At 48.7% G+C, this 17,947-nt stretch overlaps 1 protein-coding gene across 8 annotated transcripts in view; it reads left to right on the forward strand.

The window, feature by feature from the left end:
• Positions 1-17,947, forward strand: part of TBC1D16 (TBC1 domain family member 16) — a 37,076-nt gene that overhangs the window by 5,487 nt on the left and 13,642 nt on the right. For 6 of the 8 annotated variants that reach the window (XM_063352002.1, XM_063352006.1, XM_063351999.1 and 3 more), the window contains 2 exons: positions 1,337-1,572; positions 2,617-3,238. In XM_063352002.1, coding sequence (XP_063208072.1) covers positions 1,395-1,572; positions 2,617-3,238 — 800 coding nt within the window. In that variant the 5' untranslated portion in view covers positions 1,337-1,394. Of the gene's footprint in view, positions 1-1,336; positions 1,573-1,603; positions 1,756-2,616; positions 3,239-16,366; positions 16,553-17,947 lie in introns of those variants that run through there. The other 2 variants (XM_063352007.1, XM_063352008.1) reach the window with 2 other exon arrangements.

Here is a 17,947-nt window from a genome sequence, read left to right on the forward strand (position 1 = left end):
CTGCCTTCTCACTTCCTTGTTTGCCTGGAGATACCATTAAAAACAAGTTTAAAGAAATCAGAGCTATTCAATGTTTGATGATGCTTGCGTTAGGCCCCTAGATGTTTCCTGCATACAGTGCCCCTGATAGCACAAGTCAGGGCCTTTCTGCTTTTCATTTTATTCCTGGCTACCCAGTTGCGTGCTCTGCAGACCATGGGGTGGGACTTGTCCACCATGCGCTGCCCCTGGACCTGGCACTGTGATGGTCTGTGGTGTGTGCTAGGTCAGACTGGCCTGTTCATGAGCAAGTAAGGCCGTGTAAATACAAAGGAACAAAAGTCAATGTTTCCTCTCCTCATGTACTTTTGGCAGACCAGAAACTGCCGTGCCTCCGATGGTCTGCTGCCCAGCTAGGGGCGGTAGGAGCAGGTAGAGCCTGCTCTGCATTGAACTGTGTTGGGCTGTCTGTGGGATTGCGTTGTGCAAGACCCACCGGCAGTTTCAACACATCAAGTCTTCTTCCTGATCTGTCTGCTAAATAGTTTATTGCTGGGGTGACCCCTCTGGAGTCACTGTAGAGCTCCTCATCAACAGCCCATTTGAGCACAACACTTACTCAGTGATTAGTTGGAGATCATACCCTATAGTTAGCTAAAGTTACCTATTGATAGATGAAATGTTTGCCTTAGGTTGGCGTGCCATACGCTGCTATTGGAGTCTGCCCGCTCTGTTGAACACGGCTCTCTTGCCACTTATCCCTGAAAATGCTCTATTTATCCATCACAGCTCAAAAAACAAATCAAAACAAAGCCCCAACCCAAAAACCTCAAATGCACAGCAGGATTGTGCCAAAAATTGGTAAGCACAACATGAACTTGTTTTGATTAATGTTTTTTTGGAGATCAGTGGTTACTGTGGATGAAGCAGCAGTCCCTTGTTTAATGTCATGGTCTCGGCAGTTTTTCTGTGCAGAAGGAATCCTCCAGGGTCTACTCTGACTCTCTTTGACATCCCCAGGACAGTGATACATCGGGCAGCTCTGCATCGCTGAGCTATTCCCTTAATGGGCAATTTTCAGTGACAAGCATTACTTTTCTGTTTCCTCCCCACAGTAACTATTAAAATGTGGTTTTTTGCTGCCTTCATATTTCTCCGTTGCAGAGAAAAACATCCCATCATTCTGTACTTCAGCATCTTTAAAATGTAGTGGTGATCTTACAGATCCAGAGCATTTGGAGGCTTTTACTTGAGTTTTAGGATTGATGGGAGACCTCCTCCTTCTCAGACAGCGGTAGGCACATGCTGTGTTGTTGTTATATTTATTCTAACACTATTCTCTACTCCTTCTTGGCAGATCTTCTGAATTCGGCTCCTGATTAAAGCTGGCAGATAATGGAAACATTTCCTTGGCGATGTCTCTGGGGCGACTCCTCCGACGTGCCTCTTCCAAAGCTTCCGACCTCCTGACCTTGAATCCTGGTGGTGGCAGCAGTCCAGCTTCCATACTTGATGGGGAGATTATCTACTCTAAGAACAATGTCTGCGTCCATCCACCTGAGCTGCTACAAGGCATCGGGGAGCATCATCCAGGTGATAGGGTGTTGCAGACACTGCTCACTCACTCTTTTTCTCTCTCCTGGGGTGTGTGTGTGTATCAAATTCTACGCCTTGGGCTCTAAAGAATGAAGAGGTGCCGGTGGGGAGCAGGGCAAGGCAGTCTTATGGAGGACTAAGGAAAGCCATCCACAAGCTGATCCATCAGCTCGTCTTTTGGTAGGAAAATTAATGATGTTTCTCCTTCCTCTTCTGGTCTAGCATGGATTTTCTTGTTTTAGTAAGTCCTTTTGTATTGCCCAAAGATGGACAGTTGTCATTTGAGAACGGTAGCTTCTGTCGCCCTTTCAAATACGTGTGTTGTTCAGGGAAGCCAAGTATCATCTTGTAACTGTCGTTGCTAGAGTGGCCTCAACAACCATTGAGGGAAAAGAAAGAAAACCTGATTGTAGCTGCATGCAGTGGAGTAAATGAACATAAATACTGCGCTGTCCCTCTATTCTCGTCTGTTAATGTGCTCTTTCATGTTTTCATCAAAGAGAGCTGTGGCTACTGGCTTGGCTTCACAAAACTAATTATTCTGTGAACACTGACCCACGCTCCCCTTCTTGTGCGCATAACTCTTTTTTCCTTTTGGCTTTCCATTAAAATTGTAGCCCTTTAGCTACACTAAGGTAAATATTCTTGAGAAAGAAATGTTTAGCTGGCACTTGAAATTGTTTAACTAACAAACAATGGAAGTTTTTCATGTAGCAACATATTTCAGAATTTACTCTTTATTAGTAATCTGTCCAGGAAGTTAAAGTATTTGCATGTCATTTCTGTGTCCACTTAGGCCAGAGGGAATTTAGACTATTCAAAAGGCATATGCAGACTTGAAATTATTTGTAAATACTGGATAATGTTGAGCACTCTACAATTCATTTAGCAGAATTCTTTCCTGGTAAATAAAAGGGTTTGTTTTGCCCATGTGTAATGGTAGTGAAGTGGGGGGAGACGGGGAAGAGCAAATTTCAGGCTTTGGCATTTTCCCAAGAATAAAGCTGTGTCATAACTGGCTGCTCCTTTGCTCTCTCGAAGGCTATTTGTGCTTGTACATGGAGAAAGATGAGCTACTTGGAACCACGCTTATCCTTGCCTGGGTGCCGAACTCCCGCATTCAGAGGCAGGATGAAGAAGCCCTGCGGTACATCACTCCTGAGAGCTCCCCTGTCCGTAAAGCTCCCCGCAAACGCGGCCGCCACACTCAGGGCTTCGGTGTTGTCCGGCAGGCTTCCCCCACCGAGCAGAGAGGGACAGTCATCCTGAAAGGAGAAGACATCTTGACTGTGTCACAGCTTGTGAAAGATGTGGCTTACATCAGCTCCCCCTCTTCAGAAGGGGAGAAGCTCTCCCAGTGCTGCCCAGCAGCAGACAGCACCCGCCGGTCCCCCCAGCCTGCCCGCAGTGACTCAGGAATCCTATCGACAATCAGTTCTCAGGAGGAGCAGAACAGGTCGGAGCTGTCGGTGGAGGAAGGTCTGGACTGCAGGCCAGAGCCAGGGGAGGACGAGGGCTCCTTGGAGCTGTCTGCTGATGATGTGAGCAGGGACAGTACGTTTGACTCTGATTCTGATGCCTTCTCTTCCCCCTTCTGCCTCTCTCCCATTAGCGAAGCCCTCGGGAAAAGCAGTAGTTCTGTGTTTCTGGATAATGAAAGCAGGTGAGTGCATCCTTTTCTCTAGTTTCTGGGCAAATAGCTGGAGTGCTCATTGCTGAGGTTGGAGATGCTGAGGGAAATTGGAGAGAGATGGATTTGATGGGTGAACTGTTTGGTGGATGAGGAATTGGTTGGATGGTCGCATCCAGAGGGTAGTGGTCAACAGCTCAATGCCCAAATAGAGATCGGTGACAAGTGGTGTATTGGGACCAGTACTGTTTAATATCTTCATCAATGACACAGACAGTGGGATCAAGTGCACCCTCAGCAAGTTTGTGGATGACACCAAGCTGCGTGGTGCGGTTGACACGCCTGAGGGACAGGATGCCATCCAGAGGGACCCAGACAGGCTGTAGAAATGGGTCCGTGGGAACCTCATGGGGTTCAACAAGGCCAAGTGCAGGGTCCCGCACCTGGGTCGGAGCAGCCCCCTATCAGCACAGCCTGGGGATGGAGGGATGGAGAGCCGCCCTGCTGAGGAGGACTCGGGGGTACTGGTGGATGAAAAGCTGGCCATGAGCTGGCAATGTGCACTGGCAGCCCAGAGAGCCCCTGCATCCCGCACTGCATCCCCAGCAGTGGGGGCAGCAGGGCAAGGCGGGGGATTCTGCCCCTCTGCTCCACTCTGGGGAGACCCCCCCGCAGTGCTGCCTCCAGCTCTGGGGCCACCAACAGCAGAAGGACACGAAGCTGTTGGAGTAGGGCCAGAGGAGGCCCCGGAGATGCTGGGAGGGCTGGAGCCCCTCTGCTGTGAGGACAGGCTGAGAGAGCTGGGGGGGTTCAGCCTGGAGAAGAGGAGGCTCCGGGGAGACGTTATTGCAGCCTTTCAGTACCTCAAGGGGCTCCAGGAAAGATGGGGACAGACTTTTTAGCTGGGCCTGTTGTGGTAGGACAAGGGTTAATAGCTTTAAACTAAAGGAGGGTAGGTTCAGACTAGATGTAAGGAAGAAATGTTTTATGCTGATGGTGGTGAGACACTGGCCCAGGTTGCCCAGAGAAGCTGTGTATTCCCCATCCCTGGAAACATTTCAGGCCAGGTTCGATGGGGCTCTGAGGAACTGATCTCATTGAAGACGTCCGGGCTCATGGCAAGGGGGTGAGACTAGATGGCCTTTAAATGTCCTTTCCCACCCAAACTATTCTGTGATTCTATGAAGCTGAGAAGCGTTGCAGTGGCATTGAGCTGAATATCCTGTCTTGATTCAGACTTACTGCAGACACCTGTGTAATTTACAGGAAATTGTTTGTCGGCCAGTCCTGCTTCTGCTCAGTGAACCCTGGCCCCAGACATTCAGGGCGGTGTATGTACGGTCTTTCAGGTGAACTGTCTTGAGCCCTGGAAGCAGCATTACTAAATTAAAAAGGTCCTTTGTTGGTCTAATTGGCGCTGCTGAGGAGATGTGCTAGCTGCTTCTTGTGGAGAGCCACATCAAAGTGTCTGTCTGACTTCTCTGAGCTGTGGCTGCCTCTCTGCAAGGCACTGTGTTGACATGAAGTCTGCATGTATGAGCTTGTTTTGCTGGTGTTCAGAAAGTGGTCGCAATTAAGACATATAAATATTAATTCTCGCATGTCTAACCTGGGTATTTTAGTCAATGCTGGCATATCTAAATGTCAATGCTTCTCAATGGCATCTGCAGTAAACCCTCCGCAGGGGAAAGGAGGCACCTTGGCAGAGGAGTAACGAGCAGGAGGACAGCTGTATCACTCACTGCATTGATACGCATGTTTCTGGCGTTCCGGTCGATGCTCTGTGCAGCGTGTCACTCGTTTCCATCTTGGGGTGGATGGGTGTGCTGTGCTCATGCAGCACCACGGGACTGATTTTCAGGCTAGAGCTCAACTTTGAAACTACACCTGAAATTAGGAAAAACGAGTTCTCCTTTGTGCCTGTCAGCAATGTACAGCCTACATTAAGTCTTGACGTTTGAAGAAATTTTGCCTCTTTATTTTATCTCTGGGCTAATCTCAAACACAGAGAATGCCAGGAAGAACAAGGTTTATGAAAGAAGTATTCTAATCCGTTTAACTCTCTCTCTCTGGATATTTTGAAACACTTCAGTGGGGTGATCTTGGACTTTGTATCAGCTTTGCAGTTGATAAGTGTCCTAGCAGCATGCTTCCCATTAGCTGCGAGCTCACAGGGGTTTCTGGGCTTGAGCTCTGCAGCAGCTGGATGGGCAGCGGTTTGAGGAGCACCTTGGCCAGGCCAAACACAGCTGTCCCGTCCCGTCCTGTCCTGTCCCATCCCATCACGTCCTGTCCCACCACAGCTCTCCTCTAGCTGCAGGGGGGCTTGCAAAGCAGCTGCAGGGTGCCCAGGGTGGGCCTTTGGTTTCCAAATTGTCGTGAACAACATCCATTTGACAGTGACGTTTTTTAGCGTTCTAGATATGACGCCTGACAGTCCTATTTGACAACTGTTAATAGGAATGTAGCAAACTTTGGAAACTATAAATGTCATGAAACACACCTTGAAAAAATTTTACAGAGAGGCCTTTGCATGATTAAATATCATTCCTAATAACTGACTTTATTTTCTTGGTTCCTAGGCAATTTGTCCCTTTCAGATTGTGTTCTAGCACTGGGCTATGGCTCAGGGGTTGAAACTTTAGTTGCATACACTGTCAGGGAATGTCGTGTTGTTTAGAAATTTCTTGGCCTTGAATTAAAAAACAGAAACCCCCCAAATCCACTGTAACCAAAGCCTCGGTTTGTTTAAGGGGTGTAATTTTTTTTTCCTGGAAGCAGCACTGAGAATCTGTGTGTTTGGCCTGTCTCTATCACCCTGAAAAAAAGGAAGTTGGGGGGGGGGGTTAAGCATTTTTTTTGTAAATAAGGTATAATCCTGTGAACATTTCTGAGTTCCAACAGTAAGATTCTTAAAGGAAAAACATTCCTGTCTTGCAGTATGTTTGTGGGGAAGCTGTGGCCTCAGCTGTGGCTCCATTCACCCACACACCCTGAGTAAGGGGTCATTATCCCCACTTTAGAATCACAGAGTGGTTTGGGTTGGAAGAGACCTTGAAGATCATCTTGTTCCAACCCCCCTGCCCTGGGCAGGGACACCTCCCACCAGACCAGGTTGCTCCAAGCTCTGTCCAACCTGGCCTTGAACCCCTCCAGGGATGGGGCAGCCACAGCTTCTCTGGGCAGCCTGGGCCAGGGGCTCACCACCCTCACAGCAAAGAATTTCTTCCTCAGATCTCATCGAAATCTCCCCTCTTTCAGCTTAAAACCATTGCCCCTCATCCTATGGCTCCCCTCCCTGATCCAGAGTCCCTCCCTGGCTTTCCTGGAGCCCCTTTTGGTACTGGAAGGGGCTCAAAGGTCTCCCCAGAGCCTTCTCTTCTCCAGGCTGAACCCCCCCAGCTCTCTCAGCCTGTCCTCACAGCAGAGGGGCTCCAGCCCTCCCAGCATCTCCGGGGTCTCCTCTGGCCCTGCTCCAGCAGGTCCATCCATAGTGGTTAGAACAGGTTTAGTGGTTAGGTGCGGGGGTAGTGAGGGGCACGTTCAGAATAATGTCCTAAGTGCTGACAGCCAGGAGGTTGGGCTCATCCTGCGGAAATCCCAGACCTTGGCCCTGAGGCCATGTGCTGGCAGGGGTGTCCAGCAGCCCAACGGCGTGCCCCTGGCGAGGAGCTGGCGCAGCAGGGTGCCACGGGCAAGGAGCCTTGCGGTTTAACTGTTTTGCAACACTTACACTCTGAGCTGCTAATAGCATCAGGGAAGGAAGGAAATAGAGTTTATTGCATCTTCGCTCCCTTGCCTGTGAATTCCTGCAGCATTTCCCCGCTGTTCGGCAGCCTGGCTCGGGCGAGCCCTCTGCCGGCTTCCTTGCTGCTGCTGAGCCCCAGCAGCTCCAGACGGGTACAGGCTTTGCAAACACCCTGCTCCTGGTAGACTTTTCTTCTTTCTTTTTTTTTTTTAACTCCTCTGGCACCAGTCTGGAAGCCTTGTACAGTGTATGCAGCACTCATAATTTGCAGCAGATTAATAAAACAGACCTTTCATTGTTTGAGACTTCAGACTTGAAAGGCTTTTGTCCAGTGTGTCCATTTTTTATGCCAATTTGTTCTTCCCCTTAGAGCCCCCTTGCGTGATATCTGCAGGATCTTACAAGCTGTTTGAGTTGAAAATTTTGCACAGAATACTTTGCACAAGTCTTGTCGAAAAGCATGCTCTTATTTCCTGCGTTCATCCCAGCGTTTGGGGGGCGGGGGATGCTGTTTCAGAAGTCACTACAAGCATGAGAACAGCTTCCTTGTTTCTTAAGGTTGGGGTTTTTTTTCTGCTGGCTGCTTCCCATCTGAGCCAGAATTGGAGTGTGAACAAAGTTTGTGCTGCTGGCAGATTGTTTCAACTCTTTTCCCTCCCTACCCCCCGGTCACCACCTCCTCCCTGCAAAGAGGAACGAATGTTTCTGGTTATTTCCCTCTGCACTGGGGAGCGGTTGTAAAGAGGAGTTTGCTTTTCCCCGTGGTTGTCTCCGAAGCTGAAGCAATGCTCTGCATGGGTGTTTCAGTCCAGCCATCTTTCTTTCTGGGCAATTAGATATCATCAGAAATGGAAAAATGTGACATTGTGGAAGAATTAGGACGTACACGCAGACTTGGATCGGGTGAGGTCAGGGGCTCAGCAACCTGCTTGCCGAAATATCCGTATGACCAGGAGGCACAGGTCCTGCGTGCCTCTTGGAGCGTCCCCTGAGGAGGTGGCCTGGCCTCCTGGGCAGGAGGGAGCCAACAGGCACGTACTGGTGTGTGCAGAACAGGGACAGGGAGGAAGAAGGGAGGTGGGCTTGAGAGTGCTCGAGTTACACAATAAGTCAGTCATTTTAAGTCAACAATTCGCCTTGTAGAACATAAGGAAATAAAAACGTATCCATTGTTTTTTGGGGTTTTTTTCCCCTCTGTGCTTCTCGGTTTGACAGGCTGCCAGGGATCCCATGCAGCGATCGATGCTTTCCTCCCATTTACACAGTTCCTCAGGCTAGGAGCTAGGGGAGTGTCCCATCCACCAGCATACACATTCTTCCTTCTCTTTTTAGAGGAGCCTGGCACTTCTTCTGCACAGTGCACTCATCTCTCAGGGAAAGGGGGCTTCACTCTTCTGGGGTTTGTGTCCTTGTTAACTTTGGGGGCCCCTTTCCGCTCATAGCACGTGGTTCCTGCAGGGGGGTAGCTCATGTGGGAAATGCCTATATTGATAGTGGCTTTGTCATTGACTGCTTTTCTGTGGGAAAGGAGGGATACTGGAAATCAAATCATTCCATTCTATTCCTTTTCTCCCCTGTCACCGTTGTTTGCTGTCTGTCAGGAAACATTTGCCTTGTGGTCTGAAGGACACTAATTCAGGACAACTGTACTCTAGACCCAGCTTTGGTTTGTTGCCGCCCTGCTAAATTACTCAGCTTCCATTTCCCCCATCAGTAAAGTGAAACTAAAAGCCTTTTGTTACATCCTGGCGACCAAATAGCATCCGACACCTATATAATATCTTTCAACCAATGCTTCTGAAGTTATTTTAACTGACCATGACATCAGATCTATACCAATCGGTTGCAGAGGCACTTAGTGCTCTGTAAGTGGGGTTGCTGGGGTTTTTTTGTGCCGTGACAGAGTGATCCTGGGTTAACAGGAGCTTTCCCTGGCAATGGGTGGTTGGGCTGCTAAAGGCTTTTCACTTCGGTAATAAACTGCAGTTGCTCTTACATGATGAGCACCATATAAAAATGCTGAAGAGGACAAAGAAATGCTGGCGTTGGTTCCTTCACTAACTTCAGGTTGGGATGGTGGTCGATACAGGCAGAATTTGGACCAAGAAGCCTCAGTGGTGGAATCGTATGAGTGGAGCTTGGCGCAACATCTGGCCAGAGGCTGGAGCTCTGCGAATGGTCATGCAGGTGATGGACTAGGCGCCAGCTCAGCATCCACAGCACTTGCTTTGAAGGACAAGTAGAAACGATGTGACCAACGTGGTCACGGGCATCAAAGCAAGAAGGAAACCTCTTTCATAAGGAAGTGATCATTTTAGCAACCAGTAATAAAAATAATGAAACGTTTTCATAATGGCGCTAACCAATGGTACAGTTCTCATGTTCTTCAGCAGACATGAAATCACACAACAGGACTATTGCAGACAGTCAAGGCAAAGCACACAACACAAGGAAAAACTCCTTTGGTGTCGCAGTTGATGCAATTTTTACAGATGTGTTGCACATCCTGTTGTTAAGCCTCTTCCCAGGGAGTTAATCAGTAAATTACCCTCTCACGAGGGAGCGGAGGCGCAGTGTTACGGAGGGTGGCAGCAGCTGCAGGAGCGGGTGGTAACAGAGCGCACGGTGTTGCATCATGTTATTTTGGCAGCTCACCTGAGAGGCTTAGTGCCACTCAGACCTCTGCAGAATAAACAGGAGGCAAAATTATAAGGGAAATGAGCTGAAATTAGTGTGAACTGGCAGGAGCTCTGGAGTCATCAAGAGATTGGGAATTCATCGCTGCTGTAACAGAAGTGATTATATTGTTAGAACCAAAATCTCCTGTAACTTCTTGCAGCATCTTGTGTCATGCTACCTTACATTTGATGATTTCAGCCTTGGCGATGAGTGCATGGGGTGCCTTGCTGCTTCTGGTTCAGGCTCCCATTCCCCACGACCTTGCCCGAATTAGTGCGATTTATGATGTAAGACACCAAAGCACCTAATTCCACTTGTACCCAAACCAGTGCCCAGGAAAACAATATCCCCAAATTCTTCTTCCATCATAAGGACAGTCCTTTTTCCCTTCTCTCCGAGTCATGGGGTAGGTGTAGAATCCATCTTAGGCAGAACTTTCAGGAGGTCTGCACGGAGCTGTGTCCTGGAAAGAGGAGCTGGCCTTAGCTATTTGCTGTCAGCAATGCTGTGTAATCAATTAAAGTCATAGAATAGATCACAGAATCATAGAATTGTCTAGGTTGGAGGGGACCTTTAAGATCATTGAGTCCAACCATCAACCTAACACTGACAAAATCCACCACTAAACAACGTCCCTCAGCACCATGTCTGCCCGGCTTTTAAATACCTTCAGGGATGGCAATTCAACCACTTCCCTGGGCAGCCTGTTCCAATGCTTGATAACCCTTTTGGTGAAGAAATTTTTCCAAATATCCATCTTAAACCTCTCCTGGTGCAACCTGAGGCCATCTATCGCCTGTTACTTGGGAGAAGTCGTTACTGGATGCAAAGCTGAGAAGGTTGGACAGATCCAAGAGGTTGCAGAGGCATACAGCTCTATCTTGGTTTAAACTGAAAGATGGCCATTTTAGATGAGATCTGAGGAAGAAATTCTTTGCTGTGAGGGTGGTGAGCCCCTGGCCCAGGTTGCCCAGAGAAGCTGTGGCTGCCCCATCCCTGGAGGGGTTCAAGGCCAGGTTGGACGGGGCTTGGAGCAACCTGGTCTGGTGGGAGGTGCCCCTGCCCAGGGCAGGGGGGTTGGAACTGGATGGTCTTTAAGGTCCTTTCCCACCCAAACCATTCAATGATTCCATGATTCTCTATAAATATTTAAACAGCGAGAACATTAATAATTTGATGATCAGAGCAGGTGACGCCCAGGAACGAGACCTCACGGGCAGGGGAGCCATGGAGAAACAGCGAGGAACCCTCCCCCAGGTTCGGGTTTGCTTAGGAGGACGGGGAAGCTCTAAACTCGCGGGTCCGTGGCCGTGGGCGAGTGGTCGCCGTGGGGCGACCGCTCGCGCCGCTGGGTAGAGCGCGCCCCCTGGCGGCCGCGGTCGCGGCCGCCAGGGGGCGCGCTCTACCCAGCGGCGCGACCGGTCGCCACGGCCACTGCTCGCCAGCCGTATGGAATCGCAATGAAACAGGATAATCTACAAAAAATGACAGCCCAGAGAACCACAGTATTCCCAAGGGAGCGGGGCTCCTCATCCCGGGCGGGCGGGTGGCAGGAGCAGAGGGAGAGAGGTGGGTTTCTTCGAGGGTTTTGCAATAAAGGGCCTTTTCCCAGGATATTGGGGGCGTGTTTGGTGGGTGAGAAGCTCAACGTGAGCTCGCAATGTGCTCTGGCAGCCCAGAAAGCCACCTGAATCCTGGGCTGCATCCTCAGCAGCGGGGGCAGCAGGGCAAGGCGGGGGGGATTCTGCCCCTCTGCTCCTCTCTGGGGAGACCCCCCCTGCAGTGCTGCCTCCAGCTCTGGGGCCATCAACAGCAGAAGGACACGGAGCTGTTGGAGCGGAGCCAGAGGAGGCCCTGGAGATGCTGGGAGGGCTGGAGCCCCTCTGCTGTGAGGACAGGCTGAGAGAGCTGGGGGGGTTCAGCCTGGAGAAGAGAAGGCTCTGGGGAGACCTTAGAGCCCCTTCCAGTCCCTAAAGGGGCTCCAGGAAAGATGGGGAGGGACTCTGGATCGGGGGTAGAGCAATAGGACGAGGGGTAATGGCTTCAAACTAGAGGAGGGTAGATTTAGATGAGATCTCAGGAAGAAATTTTTCACTATGGTGGTGGTGAGCCCCTGGCCCAGGCTGCCCAGAGAAGCTGTGGCTGCCCCGTCCCTGGAGGGGTTCAAGGCCAGGTTGGACGGGGCTTGGAGCAACCTGGTCTGCTGGGAGGTGTCCCTGCTCAGGGCAGGGGGGTGGGACTGGGTAGTCTTTAAGGTCCCCCCCAACCTAAACCATTCTATGACTCTATGATATGATTCTATGACATTCTTGCATTTCTTCTGTTACTTATTTATACGATTGTAACGCCCAGGAATCCAAATCGAGAGGGGAGATAAACGTCCCTGGCGAGTATCCACAGCTTTGTGAGGGAAGGATTGCGTTAACTGGGTCAAAATAAATAGCCTGTCCCCTCTAAAAGTACAACAGTATATGCAAATAAATCTGCATAGTCTCTGTCATCTTGGCTCGGTCCGCGCAATTATAACAGCATTAGGCATTTACAATAACTCTGAAACATGCTTTTAGCCAGCTCTCCTTTTTCCTCTCCCTTTTCTGCTACTTGAGGAAAGCTCTCCCCTTGGGAGATCCGCATTGTATTGTGGAAACAGTGAAATTCTCTCTGGGTGGTGTTGGCTTGGCTCACACTGGGTCAGGAGCAGCGCAGAGTCCGGGGAGTTGGTTAACTTTGTCTGTCAGTAAAAAGTCCCCCAGAAATTCCCAATTCATTGCTTAGAGCCAAGAATATAAGAACAAAGGTAATCTTCAGGGCTTTCAAGGGACCAGCGTTTTGAAGGCTTGATTGTAATTAGCATAATTAGTGTAGAATTTTATTTTTGCACGGATAGAACAGAGGGGAAAAAAAGCAAAATAATCCATTAATTTTAAATATAAAATAAACACTGGTAAGAAAGGTCCCCTTTTCCAGTCTGGAATAGGCCGAAAAGCAAACATTCTTTTTCAAGCTTTGCTGAGAAATCACTTTTTCCATCTAAGGAATTTTTTTTTTAAGTGTTGCATTTCGATTGATTTATTAATGAGCTAAAGCCTAGGCATGAGGTGCCCCTTCTCTGTATGGATTGTGAAAATCTGCCATTCAGCTTTTGGAATATTTTCCTTCCTTAAAACGAAGGTAACATTTGCATCGTTGAGCAGCGTACGCTCGGCTCTAAATGATTTGTTGTGTTTGGCTTCTGGGAGCTATGTGTATTTTATTCATAAGCATCGAACTGCTAATTCTGCCCCCGCTACCTCACTGCAACAAGAAGTCCCAGAGAAGAACCTTGCTGGGTTTCTCCTCAGTAGCCTCCACCTGCCTGGAAGCCTCAGCTGGGAAAAACAGATTGCTTGTGCTTTCGCTGAGGGGGCGTGTGTATCACATTCCACACTTTGATCGGGTAAAAGAGATTGAAACACACATCGATTCATGACAAACTTCTGATTTTTTTTTTTTCCCCTTCCCATTTACATTCAAAATAATTGACTCAAGAATTCTGGGTTTGTTTTGTTTTCCTTTCGGTTTAGTTGGCAGCAGTTGGGGGGAGCCTTGCGGAGGGGAGCGGGGCTGTTTTTCTAAAGCCCCCCCTGTTTCTGGCTGAGATCGCTGGGCTTCCCCATGGGCCACTGGGACCGGGAGGAACAGCTTCGGGGCAACAAAGCCCGCAGTGTGGCCAGGCTCCCGGCTGGCTGGGACGGTGCTGAGCTGGGCCATCCCGTGCCACCGCATGGGTTGTCCCTGCTCCGCTGGGGGACGAGCGGGCGGCAGGGCTGGACGTGGCGTGTCCCGACTGTGTGGGAAAGGCGGTGGGGTGCTGTAAAAGCGGATCGCACCAGCCCCGGAAAGCATAACAAATTGTTTTGATCTTTATTTCTCAAGGACAAACCAATTACACTTATCAGAAGGCAAAGCTGCATAATCGGGTTTCCTTGAGTCCCTCGTTTCATTGGCTTAAAATGTTTTATTTGCCGGGCTTGTGCTGGCAGAGCTGATGTTCATTCAGAGCCCAGTCCCTGGTCGTGAACTTGCCGGGGCAGCCGGAGGCCGGAGCTGAGAGCCGGGGCTGCTGCCACCCCGTAGCGTTTGCCGGCCAGGCGCGGGGACCCCCTTCTGCTCCGTCCCTGGACGGGAGGAGGGTTTCCACTGTTTTCAAGATGTAAACAGCTCGTTCTTTGAATCTCGTTAATAACATTAACAATACGAAGAGTGACTAACAATGATACGCCGGCTTTCAGAAGCGCTGTTGAATCTGCTTCCTGGTGCCCAGCATGAAAGGATACAATTATTTTTCATAACCTTTTATTTTCCCTTTACGGCAAGCTAAGCAAAGCAAGTTCGTCAGAAGCAGAGTGCTCCTAATTTGGTCTCCGGTGACCTCTGGAGCGGTGATTGGCAGCCGGGTGTCGGGGAGGAACTTGTGCCTGCAAGATGGAAATGAGCAGAACAAATGCCGTAGGACAGCTTGGGTTCCCTGGAGGACACAGGCTAAAAAAGGTGAAAGAAGTGCAATTACAGGAGGTTTTCGGCACAGAAAGTTAATTAGCTACTAAATAGCATTTAGTGCAGTTCAACGTGGGGAAATTTATGTTTTGAAAGCAAACAGATCAATGGGAAGCCTGTGGAACAAGCTTTTGGAAAGTCTGTGTTGACATTTGTGTACTTTGTACTGTAACATCCTGGGCAGTTTTTCACAGGTTTCCACAACAAATAGGAAGATTTGCTGGATTTGTTTCCACATGTATTTGCAGACATACAGATACATTTCCACATGAGGATGTTTAGACATTTAATTTCAGAAATTCTGGTTAGGCTTTCATCCAGACTGGCCAGCACCTTTACCCTATTCACCAAGGTCAGTGTAAATTGGTTCTGTTAGGGCTCTCTGAGGCAAAGGTACTTCAAATTCCAAATATTTTCAGCCAAAGGGTGAATTTAACGCAATTCTTAACCCGGTGACTCGTCTGTGCTGATCAGATGCAAGTAGCTCTGCCAGGCTGCTGCTCTGGAAGCTGGTGCCATCCCGTGATCTCCTTCCAGAGCTCTGCAGCGCCACTCAGAATGAGCAAAAATATTTCCACAAATTTTTTTTTAATCCCAAGTTGCCAGTCTGTTTCTTTTGCACGCCTTTTCTATGTCGCTGAAGTCAGCATGTTTCACAACTCATTATATATGTATATCGCCAAGGACACTTTTTTTAATCAGAACAATAGGTTTGGGTTGCAGCAGCCTGATATTGCCTCGCTTTGTACAGTCGCTACACTAAAATTTTAGGCATTTCAGGATAGCTTTGAACTTCTGTTGGTGGATTATTTATTTGAAACACTCTGTCTTAGACGTTTTAGGCAGCCAATGCTGCCATGAGCTATTTCACCTTGCTGGGAAGAAGAGGAACCTACAAGGTCAGTGCCAGTGGGGAATAGTGGAGAAACAGAGAAATGCTGACCCCTGGGGAGGAAAAGGGGCATGTAATTCCCATTACATGGATGCTCATACATTATGATGATACTTATTGTCTGTAAATGATGCTTCACGAGCCAGCGTTCAGGAGTAGCGTGGCTGTAAGGAAGGGTGTTATTAGCCAAGGCGAGCTGTGGAACAATGGCGATGGAGCCAACTGAGGAGGGTTTGGCTCTTGCAGGAGGCTCTCTGGGAAGCGGGTGGTGCACACTGACAGCTCAGGTGATGGCCACATCATGGCTATAACCTTCAGCCCCTTTCCCTCTTACAATTACATTTGTCACATCACGTCATAAAATGAGTTATTAGGTCTTTGTTGCTGAAATAGTCTTCCCATGTGATTGTTGCAGGTCTCTGCCCTGGCTCTATAACAGAAATAATAATTGGTTTTATCTCTCTGTATGCTGTAGGTGTGTACAAATGCTTTGACCGAACAATCAGTCGGGCCCCATTACTGCATCACCGCGCGTGGAGAGTCTCGCTCGCGGAGATACCGACCCCCTCGGAACTGGGGGCGAGAGCTCCAGAGCGGTGGGAGGCCGGGGGCTGCCTCACGCAGGCGCTCGCTTTCCTGGGCGCTACAAAAGCCCGAGGAATGTAGATATGGTTGATTGTTGTGGTTGATTGTTGCGTGGAGAAAACACATCACCACCGGGTCTTACTCACCAGCAAGAATGAGGTGTATTTTGAGACAAAAGAATAATGGGAATGAAGTGGAATCATGAATGTGTCCGTGGGTTTCCTGCTTCGGGTTTTGCTAATCCTCCTTATTATTTTTTCCCTCTCCCTTTTATTCCTGTGGAGCATGGCACTTGTTCTCTTGTTTTGCTGAGCAGTGCTGTATACTAGCTCTGTTTTTCCTGGATCCCACAACCCAAAGTCTCTCTGGAATGTTCCTCCAGCTATTTGCCTTGCAATGCTTCAGCTCCCTGCTTTTGCAGGGCACTCTGGTATAAACTCCTTATCCAACATATATAAGTCTGACAAATAATAAATTGGAGAATTCTGCCCTTGCATCTGTGTATCTTGTGTGCCTAGTTAGAAGACTCTCCAAAATCCATGAAATTAGCATTGTCCGTATTACTTGTTGTTACTTAAGTACAGAATGATCTCAATATTAAAATTGTTTTTAAAAGTAGTCCAACAGATTAGAATAATTTCAATTTTTTTTCAGTCAATATATACAGGAAAAAGTAATTTTAAACACAGTGAGGTTTTTTTCTTATTTCCACAGTGCCTAAGTACGTATGAGGTGGCACTCTGTCTGCATCTATGCTATGTTTATTGATCTCTTCGAAGGGCACGGGACGCACCGATGTCTCTTTCAGATTTCATCTTCCGCATCAATGAAAACACTGGAATTCCCCTGGGCTGCACACTCTGAGGCACCGTGCTTACGCTCACTGGCTTTTTGCTGTCCAGAAAGGGTAAATCCACTTCCACGTGTTGCTTCAGATTGCTTCTGTGTATGTTGGATGCGTGTACAAGCTTGTAACTAGTGGCTAAATGTGAACTGTAAACATTTGTCCTGAAGAGGCATTTCCAGAGAAGAGAACGTTGCCAGCACGTTGGTGACTGGGCTCTCCAGGCTGTGTTTGTGGGTAGCTGCTTGTGTATCTGAAGCAGATTTTGGTTACGTAGCAGAAGGCGCTGCAGCTGGCAACAGCGTTCTGTACGGAGGAGCTACATGATTCCCAGGGTCAAAGCGAACCTGCCCAGCTCTACTGGTAACTCTAATTTCTTGGCAGTCGTCTCTCTGCCAGTGGTTGTTTGAGGTGATGCTCTTGAAGAACGGGCTTGCTGGCCTCTATGACAAGGGAACCCCAGGACAGTGATCCTCACAGCCACCACCTCTTCCAGCCCTTTGTCGTGCTGACCAGCTCATCTTTGCAAGAGTTATAGAAAATTGGTTGCCTCTGCTTAGTCTTTGAGCTAGTTTGAGTCATCTCTTCCAGGAAAATCCTGTGTAACCAGCTGTGGCTGTTACGAAGTGTTGCTCCATAAATACCAGCTGCTCAAAGCAAGCAGTCCAGCACAAGTGTCTCGTACCAGGACTCCTATTACTTTTGCATTAACATGAGATACTGAGTGTTTTAGGAAAGCCTTCTATTTTGCAGCTTTATCGGAAAGTAACACTTGATTTCTCACAAAGGCCAGTACAGTTTTAATGAAAACATTCACAAGGTGCAGGTGATGGTGCCTAGCTGGGCTTGTGAGACTGGAAGTATCCCAGCATCCACCCTAGAAAAACCGCTCGTTCCTCTTTGAGCGAGTTTGGGTATGTTGTATGATCCCTGCTCACATAGCGATGTTGCCATGTCACTTCTAAGACCTCAACCTCTGAATGGCTTGGATGTAAGTTTTGCTTTGATGCTTTCTCTCAGAAAAATGGAGCAGCAGAACTTCATGAACAGAGTGGCGAAGCCGCTGTTTTAGCTGAAAGTAAAGCAGAGTTCGTCTCATCTACATAACGCTGCAGAACTAGAGAAGGGGGCTCAGGGATTTATTTCCCATGCGTGTGGGCGCTGAGGTTTTGAGTCATACATTTGAACTGGGCGGCTCGCAGGGGCTCGGCTAAAAATTTAACCCACAACTAACTGGGATGTCCGGAGACCTGTCCATTGGAATGCAGTGACCTGAACCGTGGGTAGATGCTGCAAATAAGGCTCGTCCCTGTGGAAGAGGCGCTGGAGCCAGGCTTGGAAAGCATACTGATGTGGTGTGCTGCAGATGCATGCTGAGTGTGTGATTTTCAGCGTTCAGTGCCTACATTGTTAGATAAGCGGATTAGAAAACATTGCATAAAGTGGCATTGCAGGGGG

This window comes from Chroicocephalus ridibundus, chromosome 14 (assembly GCF_963924245.1).
Source record: "Chroicocephalus ridibundus chromosome 14, bChrRid1.1, whole genome shotgun sequence".
Classification (NCBI taxonomy): domain Eukaryota; kingdom Metazoa; phylum Chordata; class Aves; order Charadriiformes; family Laridae; genus Chroicocephalus; species Chroicocephalus ridibundus.